This window comes from Prosopis cineraria, unplaced genomic scaffold, assembly GCF_029017545.1.
Source record: "Prosopis cineraria cultivar Desert tree isolate PC_DT_omini unplaced genomic scaffold, ASM2901754v1 PC6, whole genome shotgun sequence".
Classification (NCBI taxonomy): domain Eukaryota; kingdom Viridiplantae; phylum Streptophyta; class Magnoliopsida; order Fabales; family Fabaceae; genus Prosopis; species Prosopis cineraria.
Genome location: NW_026555337.1, coordinates 10492258 through 10503989, shown reverse-complemented (window position 1 = coordinate 10503989; position 11732 = coordinate 10492258). Strand labels below are relative to the sequence as shown.

Here is an 11732-nt window from a genome sequence, read left to right as displayed (position 1 = left end):
TATAGATGATCAATTTAATTTATATAAGATTTTAAATTTTAATTTTTTTATTATGAACAAATGTTCTTTTGTTAAAGATAATTTTATTTAAAATATAATTAAATACTGAATATGAGTATTTTTAATAAAAATTTAAATATTAATTTATTATATTGTGACAGATTAACCTATTTTATTCAATCCATTGTGTTGGCAATTTTGAGCAAATTTTGCCATCAATAAATGTGTAATTTATTTCACGTCCTTGGCTTCATGTAATCCTTGAAGAAAGAAACTTTTTTTAAATATTAAAATTTTAAACTAAAAAAAAATAATAAAATTCCTCTGAACTATAAAATAATAATTTGAATCATTTAAAATATTATAATTTTAAAAGTCTTTAGGGACTATTGTGTTAATAAATTTTAAAGTAAAAAATTATTTTATTATTACTAAATAAATAAGTCTCAATTATAATTTTTATTTTTTAAATTAAAAAAATTAAATAAAAAATTATAACTTATCAAGTGTAATTTTTATTTATTAAAAATAAATAATAATAATAATTTTGAATGAAGAATAATAATTTTTATTATGTGAATCGCAAGAGTTGAATAAAAAATTATAATTTATTAATTATAATTTTTATTATTAAAAAATAAATTTTAAAATAACAAACTTATTTAAAATTTTTTATTTAATGAATTATAATTTTTATTTAAAAATTATAAAAATTAAATAAAAAATTATATTTGAAAATGTTATCTTAATATTTAAAAATTTAATATATAAATTTTTAATAATGGAACTATGTTAAAATTAAAGAATTAAAATTATATTTTATAAAAAAAAAGATTAAAATAAAATTTTGTGTGAGATTAAAGGGTTGAATGTATATTTTAGATTTTTTTTAAATTTATTTCTTACAGTTCCAGGGCCAGGTCGGTCTCCCCACTCACGACACTACCCGATTACTGCCACGTGGACATGTAGTTCGGGGCCTCCAAAAAATATCCCCCCTTCGATTCTTTCCTTCTTTTATGCCTGCTCTTGCATTGGTGATTGCCTTGACTTCTCCCTCCCTCCCTCCCTCTCCCTCTCTCTCTGTCTCGGGATGCCATTCCGTTTGTCGCTTGAAAACTCTTTGGAATAGCTGTGTATATGTATAACTCCAAGCTTGATGCGGTTGAGCTCTAAAGGAGGTGGAGAAATTTCTCAGAGAAGGAAACGAATCAACTTTTTTTATTTATTCAAATTTCTGTGGTTTTTTTTTTTTTTTTTTGTGGTGGGAAAGGAGAGAATCTCAATTAGGATTGTGGTCGAAAAAAAGATGAAGATTCAATGTAACGTGTGTGAGGCGGCGGAGGCGGAGGTTCTGTGCTGCGCGGATGAGGCGGCGCTATGTCGGCAATGCGACGAGAAGGTTCATGCAGCTAACAAGCTGGCTACCAAGCATCAGAGGGTTCCTCTATCTACCTCCTCCTCTCACATGCCCAAATGTGATATTTGTCAGGTATCTTCTTAATAGCTTTCGTTTCTCTGAAGAAATCTCTAGATTGTGTAGAATTTTGTGTTGATTGAGCTTGTGTCTGTAGTATTTCATCGGACTAGTATTTAGAAGAATTTAGCAACGTTTCTGCTGTTGGATTTTTCACGCCTGATCTGCTTATATTGCACAAATTTTTATGTAATATGATTGGTTACCTACGGATGTTTGGAAGCTCGCATATATGTTTAGTCTAATAGTTCCTGATACGATCTGCGAGCTATTCTTATTGGATATGGAAATTCTCGTACCGGACGTACTTTTAAGAAAGTTAATAAAAAACATAAAATTGAATTTTAAAAGAAAAGAACCATTTTATTTAGAATAAGAAGTGTAATTCATTGACTTGATTAAGAACTGAACTATCGCCTTTTACGGTTTTACCCCCTCTTTCCTTCTCATTCGCTGCTTCTCGTTTGTTTCCCCTTGTATTATTCAGTCTCAACCACTTAAAACAATATATTAAATCTTTGTTTGTAATTACGAAAAAAGAAAACTAAATTTACGAGTGAATTACAGCTCCTTTCACTTTCTAATTGTACAAAGAACTCATGTGAGATAGTCATGCTTCAATCCGAGCATTTCAATTGTTGTCGAGGTAACCATAACCTACTGTCATGTGAGATAGGGTTCAGCTGATTTCTTCTAAATTCTGTGATGCGTTCTCTTCCTTGCAAACGAGACTTTAGCCAGTAGCTAAGTTTCGTTACTTGAAAATGTTGTTTCTCCTTTGAGAATCAAGGAAGCCTTCCTTTTTACATTTGATTACGGGCCAAGTTTTTGTGACTGAATTTGTTGTTGGCATTGTTCTTGATGATGAGAACTTTAACTTCTTATCTGTTCTCGTTCTGTTTGCATAAATTAGGAACCTTTATCATTATGGATAAGCTTGTCACAAGAGCCTGCTACATTTTACAGGAAATGGTTGGCTATTTTTTCTGTCTGGAGGACCGAGCTCTACTATGCAGAAAATGTGATGTGGCAATACACACAGCAAATTCCTATGTCTCTGCTCATCAGAGGTTTCTGCTTACTGGTGTAAGAGTGGGCCTTGAAGCTACTGAGCCTGTTGCTCAATCATCCTCTGTGAAGTCAGATTCTGGGGGTAAAGTGTCAGATACAATATCCACTTCTGTCTCCAAGAAGGTTTCTCCAACGGCTCAGCCACCTGAATACAATGAATTGTTACCTACTCAAATTGGAGGAATTGAGGAGTTTCAGCCAGCCAAAGTGTGTTATGGCGGTGGTTCAACTGACTGGCCGCTTGATGAATTCTTTGGTTTTAATGAATTCAGTCACAATTTCAATTTTATGGATAGTGCCAATGGACCATCCAAGGTATGTTTATACTAGCTAAACAATAACATCCTTGAATTGTCTATACCTAACTCAAGGCTCATATTATGGTGCCTTTAATTGTCATAGGTTGCTCTATGGAGTCTTTTTCTGTCTAATTTTTGGATTATAGTTGCGGGTAGTATTCTTAATTCACTTTTTGTTGTATTTAGTAATTGATAAACCCGGACGCTGCTCTCTTTTACATGCACTTGTGGGCATGATTAGGCAAATGCGCAACACTCATGCTAGTCATTTCTTCTGGGCCTCTTGCTTATGCATATTCAGTAATTATCCATGTTCATATGCTATGAAAGGCTTTTTGTTCATGTAATGGTTGTGATGGACAAGAGCATCGCTGATTGAAAAGGGACCTTGATAATCCTGACCCTGTTTTCTTAGGATATTGGACTACTAACATGTTTGTCCTATCACACTACCTACAGGAGAGCCTTGTTAGTGTGTAGAGAAATCATTTGTACTTGGCCCCTTGCTTATGCATATCCAGTAATTATCGATGTTCATGAACTATGAAAGGGTTTTTGTTTATATAATGATTGTGCTGGACAAGAGCATCACTGATTAAGAAGGGACCTTGATAATCCTGATCCTGTTTTGGTAGGATATTTGACTACTACATTTTTATCCTGTCACACTACACCCTGTTTTCTTAGGATTCCTTGTTAGTTTGCAGGGAAATCATCTGAGAACATCTAGATTTTGTTCTCTTGAATGTATTTCAAATCATGGAATTTTGTGACTATGGTCTTGCTGGCAGGGTTGGAATGGGGTTGTGTTATGAGGAACTGAGGATACGTTATGGATTGATCAAAGTGCTTGTTCTTGTGAATTTCCTTCCTAGAGCTTTGCTCTGAGAAGGTCACAGGAATGATCTAACATAATAAATGCTTCGCTTGAGCATTATGTGATGTTGTTTACTTTGTGGAGTTACTAATGAGATTTAACCTTGAGTTCTTTTGTTTATTTTGCCCCTTATTTTCAAACCTTTCTGTCTGTGAACAACTGGACCTTTGCGAACGGTGGGCCTCCAATTAGGAGAGCCTATGGGGTAGTGGAGAAAGCAAGCATCAGTTAGCATGAATTTGGTTTAGGAAAGAAGACTCTGTTGAGGGGCATGTGGAAGCTGATGAGGAGTTCTAGAAGTAAGTTAGGCTGATGGTTAACTATAGCTAGGCTGAGCGTGGGAGTAGGATAGGCAGAAGAATTTCAGTGAGAGTAGGTGCGTGTGCCTCGTCTTTTATAAGCTAGGATGTTTTCTTTCTCCACTATTAGTGGTGTTCTCTTCTTTTTGATGTAGAACTAGAGGCCCCTATTCCTATTAGATAATTGCATCGCATTTGAACTTAAGAATGTGTAGTAAGGTTACAGAATACTCAGTCATCTTTCACTAAACACATTTCTAAAATTGTCTTCTTCTTCTTCTTGTTATTTTTTTGGAATTCAATACTGCAAGCTGTGAAAGTTGAATTAAAACTGAAACTGGTTGGAGGCAACAATGACTTACTGTTACAGCCTCGTGGTTGAAGAATGTAAATATGAATAATAGACAGTTGTCCTGTTACAAAGCTGTGTATTAGCGCCTTCAAAATTGGAATGTAATTAAGATTTACCAAGAATGAACCTAAATTGCTTTAACATGATTGGAGTAATGATGAGGAGAAGGTATTCGCTCACATAGTTTTGGGTATAGACATGGAAGGTGGTTGTACTATTTGGTTAATATCTTTTCATGTGACTGCAGTTACATGTAATTATATATGTTGTGCCTTTTTTGGTATTTATCAACCATGTACTGAACTTTAGGCACATCGCACAAGGCTTGCCTCATGTATGATATATTAGGATATATAAGATAGTGTTGTTCATGCCTCATGCATGATATGTCCTTATATTGATAGTTAATAATGCTTACTTGATTTTCCTTTCCCTTGGTCTTTTCCTGATGAGCTGTTTCAGGCTGAGAGCAGTAAGCTTGGGGATTCTGATTCTTCTGTTTTGAGATCTAGTGAAGAGGAAATGGATAACGATGATCTCTTGGGGTGTGTCCCAGATTCGTCTTGGACAGTTCCTCAGATCCCTTCCCCTCCTACAGCGTCAGGCTTGTATTGGCCGAAAGATCCTCGGTATTCATCCGCTAACAATGCTATGTTTGTTCCTGACATATGCTTTCCTCACGTCCAACAACCTCTTTGTGCTCAGAGAAATAACACATTATCAAAGCGGCGGAGACAACAGTAATTTCTTTTCTTAGACCATTCCCATGGTGTCTTAGGTTTTCTGCCTTTTGGTTTCTGTTATCTTGGGATGCAAGCTTTAGAAGTTGTCTCAGTTAGAGAAGTTTAACTTTAGTAGCTATGTAGCTACATGTTTCTGTTCATGGTTGTCTCAGTCTCTTAAAGAGTGTATGCTGTGAACTCTGCATTTCTTATTGGGAACTAGCCAAAGAAAGCAGCATTAATAAAGGGAGAGTATAGTACTTCTGGTGCTGCAGCATTCTCGCTTGACTAGAAGAATCCAATAGAGAGATTTATTTATTTATTTGGTTATCGTAGTGATTTTTATTCGTAATTGTCCTTGGCAGAAAAAGTTATTTGCGAGATTCATTAATAAGGAGACTAGATTGATGATATTGATAAACTACTCTGTATGTTGTTCACAATTGGTTTTAGTATATTTCTCCTGAAATTTGGAACATTCTATTCCAAGTTCCAACCCCCCTCCCCCATTGATACATAAAGAGAGTTATGGCTCATCTGATTTTTTTTATCATTAATAACCCTATACCCTAATAATTTGGTGATAGTAGTTAATTGTATGTTTCTTGACATTTGCAAAATGTATTCTAGATACATCAAGGGGGAGTTTAGATAGATAAATTTTGATTTGGATTTCAATTTAAGATTTATGTATCTGTTTAAGCCTATGCTAGTTTATCAATAGTAGTTGAGTTGACTGGAAGGGATTTGAATGAGTTAATTTTAATTACACCCGATGATGATAGCGCTGGGGAGTTGAGTGGAAGAAATCTTTTTTTGAGTTGGCAATCGTCGAAACATTTGCAGGCACGGTTCGAACTCGTGGTGAGTATCACATGGCTGTTGAACTGAAAGTTCTTGGCTAAGTGAAGGAAATTTGACTGAGTTACAGTTAATTAGACTAGAGGATGATAGTGTTGGATTTTGGATAATTTGTTGGGGGCAAAAAGTGCAATACTTAACCAGCAATGTTTTAATCCCAAAAGTAGAGAAGTAAATCCGTGTCTTTTGCTGTTTGAAGTTGGAAAGAAAACAATTTTTTTTTTTGGGGGGGGTGGTTTTGGAAGAAAAAGAAAAAGAAGAAAGAAATAATCAACAACAGTGTAAATTGACAGAACAGAACAAGGAAGTGTCCCCATCTTCTCCACAAATTCTTGTGAACAACATGTGACGGAGGATGTAACACATCGGGGGGGTGGGTGGGGTTTTCATTTCGAGTTATGCTGATCCTGTCCCTTTCTGAGCCACACAAGTCGGGTCAGAAAATTTGATTGGAGAGTCCCACAAATTAGAATCAGATTCAGATCTAGTCGTGGCTCTTACTCTTAACAATTCACAAGCTTGTCTTCTTCCCCAGACAATATCTCACTGAACCTGCATAGCCGATAAGTCAATCTATGTGGTGGAGCTTTCAATTTTCCCTGATCTCTCTAGCAAGTTCCGTATCTGAAAAAGGCGTTTCTTTCTTTTGTTAGGATTTTTCTGTGAGCTCGCCTTGTCTTTGTAATGATTTATTTGATTAGGACGTCCTGTCTGATCTCATTGTTGTTCAATAATTCCTAAGCACATTCTTTATTTTCAAAATGAGCGCCTCTAAATGATTTTTTTGGGAGAACCTACTTTCAATTAATGTTTTTAAATTAAAATTATATCGGCCAATAAATTCCAGAGTTATATTTCACAAATTTATTTATGGGAGTTAGCCATTAACCCCATCAATCAATTGCTTCAAGGATAAGAATACCTGCCTCTTACGGCAACTTTGAGTTAGTCATATTCACAATTTAATCAAGTAGTGTTTGGTTTAACTAATTAAGGAAGTTAAATTAATTTATTCTAGAGTTTTGATTTTGAATTTTAAGAAATGCAATTGTATTAAATAAATATGTTAAAATCATTTGTAAAGTAATTGTCAAGCCACAGTTGGTAGTGGTGGAGCCACATTGATTTGAATATTACAAGTGGGGCAGATAAAATTTATAATTTTGTACTCCTACTTTTAATATTTTGCATTCTCTAAATTAAATATAAAATATTTAAGCTTAAAAACTTATCAAATATATAATATTTTTAATAATCATGATAAGATATGAAGAGCATGTTTACAATAAAAGATCATATTAATCTTCTCAATATAATTTTTTTAAAATGAAAAATGATGATAAAACTACTTATATTATTACAATTTTAATCCTAACATAATAATTATTTTTTAAAAAATATTAATTTTTTATTAAATTATTTTGCACCCGCTAATTCAGGGTCCTGGCTCGGCCGCTAACGGTTGGTAATAATGATCCCATATACTAAGGGTTCCGCTTAATCTAGTTAAGAGATAATAATACTTTCAGGTTTTCTAAGATATTAGGTGAGTGAATCAAAAACTAATAATTCACAATTTATCAGTATTTTGTTCAGCTTCTATTAGAACCCTGATTTTGGTTTATTCCAATACGAAACTGACACGAATTTAGGCTATAGATGGACCAAGGCTGAACCGTGGTGGAATTATATTAGTAATAATCAAATGTATTGTTTTATTCAAATATTTACATAGAAAAATATTGAACATCTAAATAAAAAAAATGGCGCATGAAAAGTGTTGGGATTTTTTTTTTTAAAAAAGCAAGGTAGCATGGATAATTGAAGTTAAAATTCAAGCATAGCAACTAAGCGGCGCTTAGTTCAACTAGTTAAGATAATTGAATTATCTTATCATGTAATATCAAGTTTAAGTTTTTAATTATACAATCATGTTAAATAAACATGGGTAATAATCATCTATATAATGAGGGTTCGTACTAGTTTGATATTATGAATGATGGAATAATTTTTTTTTTTTTGGCGCCGCATAGTTGTTGGGGAGTGGAGTATACTTTAAGAAGGAGAAGCCTAACTTCAAAGAAGGGGGACAAAAGAAAAAAATTACGGTTAATATTTTTTCTAGAGACATAAAAAGATTCCGTTAGATATTTTGTTTCCATTATTTATATCATATAAAGTATTTATAAATATTATATAAAATATTATAATGTTGGATTAACTATTACATGATTTATCAGTTGACTCAAAAGTCAATAATAGAAGACCTAGGTCCCATATTGAAGAAATTATAAAAAAATTTAAAGGTAATAAATGAATTTCATTTATTAAATTATCTTCATCTTAAAACATATTCCCTTAAAAAATTATGTTATCATCAAAAGTACGATTTTTAAAATATAAAAACTCAACAATTATTAATTATTCATAATATCAAGTTAATCAATGAATTTAAATTTTTTTGGCCAAAAACATAAATTTAAATTTTAAATAAAATTAAAGTATTGAATTCTAAAAATTTTCATGATGATAATAAAATTAATTTATTACCTACGATGTATTAAGAAAAAATCTCATAAAATCAATTAATTTTAATAAAAATTAAAATAGTATAAACATTTGTACAAATATGCATTACCGATGATGAATTTTATTTATTAAATGATCTTCATCTAAAAACGTATTCCCTTAAAAAATTATATTATCATCAAAAGTACCATTTTTAAACTATAAAAACTCAACAATTATGCATTATTTTTACATAATATCAAGTTAATCAATCAATTTAAATTTAAAAAAAATAAAAATATTGAATTCTAAAAAATTTCATGATAATAATAAAATTAATTCATTACCTATGATGTATTAATAAAAAATATCATAAAATCAATTAATGTTAATAAAAATTAAAATAATATAAACATTTGCACAAATATGCTCCAAGTCAAGTAGGACTGGGTTTGATTTTGAATGGTCAACCCAACCCAATTTATTAGACTAACCCTAATCTCTCGGGAAGGATCAACGTAGTTAGAATAAATGTTGATAACCATGAACTTAGATAGTATAATATTGTAAATGTTGAAGTGAAATTTATTTTTTATATTTAATTAAATATAAATAAAATGACAAGCATACCCTTTGCAGCAAAAAGAGTTGAGAGAGGATCCAAATGCAAGATAGCTGATCAGTTGATTAACTCTTTGAGGAGAGAATCATTATTCAATAGATTCCAGACAAGTGTGTTGATTACATGAAAATAGAGAATCAAAGCAAAGAATCATGAATCCAAGATAACATGGAAACCAAACATGCAACTTGTGAGCTTGTGATAATTTTATATATATATATATATATATAAGTATCAATATCATAGTCATTTTTATTTTTTATTATTCTTTCTTGGGACTTTCTTTCCCATTCGTTTGTTATTTGCGTCCAATCATATATAAATTTATCCATCAAACTAGCTTTTCTTTTCATCAAACTAGTTTTCTTTCTAATTTGTACAAATGATATTAAAGGCTCATTTGATTTTTGTTTTAAAAATTATTTTCTATTTTTAAAAATAAAAAAACTCGTCTAGGCATGCGATGAGATCTTATATGACGCGTTAGGCCAAGACGTTAGGACATGCGATGCTAAATTATTCAAGTAAATGAAAGTCTAAACAACATCTAGATCCAAGAGGCTATAATGTGTATTTAGAGCCCAGTTTACTACATTGGAGGCCCAATAAAGAAATGTACACTTGAAGGAAGTAAATTGGGCTTTAATATTACTTATTTGAGCTCAAAAGCGTGAATAGTAATTCAAGCCAGTATTTACATAATCTGAACTCTAGCAAACCTAATTTTTTTTCAACTAGCTAAATTAGGCAGGTCCGTACTATCTATAAGAAAATAATTTTTAAAAAATAGTTTTCAAAATAATTTTTAAAATTAATAAATGAAAACAAAATCAAACCAGTTCTAAGTTTCCTTTTTTTTTTTTTAGGAAATTTCCTTCCATTTCTCCCCCCTTCTAATTAGCATCCTGTGAATCAACTTACAAACACCTCAATCATGTACGGTCATATTATGGATGTTATAATAAACTTTTTTTGGGTATCGGTTATTATTATTATTTTTTTACTTTTGCACCCGCTATCCTGAAGCGTTTAGGTATGTTGGGTTCTTTGCTCGCCTAATCTACTCTAGACTAATTCAAATTCCCGCTTAAGTGAGACCCTCTTTGAGGGGATTTCGCTGGTACCATTGACAAGACATGTTTTGCATGCCCAGTTGCACTACTGCATACTTTGGGATTCAAACTTGAGACCCCAAGTTAAGTTGTCAAGTCTCTAAATATTAAGACAAGTGCCCGTTAATATCAATTATAATTTTGACGGGAAAGGATTATAACTTTATCTAGGGGTTATGTGAGGGCCTACTGTGAGGCTTTTGGACTTATATGTATATTTGGTGCAAACAATCCTTCATAACAATAGTTTTAATAAAATTTAAATACAACTAAAGGATTGATTTCTTATAACGTGATAAATGAATGTTTGAATTTTTATTGAGAGAAATACTTATATATAATATTTAAATGTGCCTTCAAGTAAGATTATTTCTAATAAAAAATTACCAGTTAATAATTAAAAAAATCCAAATATGCAATCAGTATTAAAAAAAACCTTTACAAAAAAAAAAAAGAAAGCAAAACTAATAGCAGAGACAACATATGCTAGATCCACGCAACCAATTATCTGCCCCTATCAAAATATCTTTATTTACACGTCTGTCTATAAGAAGTAGCAATTTTTCAATTTCAAAATTTTAAACATTATTTAATAAAATTATATTTAAAACACATTCTTGAGTAAAAATATTAATATTAATTAAAAAATAGAATGACAATTTTTAGGTTTGACAACATGTTTATAAAATTCAAATATATATTTGATAGTTCTAAGTATTTTTTTTAATAATATGAAAGGTTCAATAAATATATACCTTTTTATTAAAATAAACTTATCTTATACTGTTATAATATATTAATTTTGAAGCTTTCTATTCAAAAATGATAATACTGCTGGCCTTGGAGAGTATTTCAAAAGAGATGAGAATACAGTTGGACCACCAAACCATATTTTAACTAAAATTTTAAAGCATTGAGTTTAAAGGCTTTTTGTTTCACTTATATATAAGTCTTTTCTAACTCAACTTTATGGGACTTCTTTACCCACCAAGCCAAATCTATTCACATTTAACAACCCAACAATCTCCTCTCAGGTATGAGTCTATTGTTGATTGTACAAACATGCTCCCCTTATTTGCCCAAAATTTGAAGACGCCAACCTACTATAAATAACTTAGCTTAATAACACTTGTGAGTTTCCAAGACTTTTTGTTGTTTTTACATTGGATCCTTTTTTGGAACCTTGTTTGATACCAGTTGTTGGGTCTATGGAGCTTATTAAAAAAGGAAAGAATACAGTTGAGTCACCTAATGGTTTTGAGAGAATGCATATAAATGAGTATGACATCATATCTTAATTCAAAATCTTAAAGCATTGAATTTATGACTTTTTTTTACTTATATATTTCTTTTCTAACCTAACTCTATCTAGTGGGACTCTTCTCCACACCAAGTCAATTCCACTCACATTGTTATATTTAACAACTTATTAGTTCTTCTGATTTAGAATGAGGACCACTATTGATTTTTAGAAGAATACTTACAAGTCATAACTTGTTTGTTTTTTCATTTGGAATATGCTTTCTCAAAAG

General features: G+C 31.4%; 1 protein-coding gene across 1 annotated transcript; it reads left to right on the top strand.

Annotated features, from left to right (window-relative positions):
• The first annotated feature begins 1044 nt into the window (after positions 1-1044).
• Positions 1045-5580, top strand: LOC129313594 (B-box zinc finger protein 22-like). Its single transcript, XM_054956839.1, has 3 exons — positions 1045-1492; positions 2444-2863; positions 4838-5580. The coding sequence occupies exons 1-3, from the start codon at positions 1160-1162 to the stop codon at positions 5117-5119; spliced, it is 1035 nt and encodes a 344-aa protein (XP_054812814.1). The 5' UTR covers positions 1045-1159; the 3' UTR covers positions 5120-5580.
• Positions 5581-11732: the final 6152 nt, after the last annotated feature.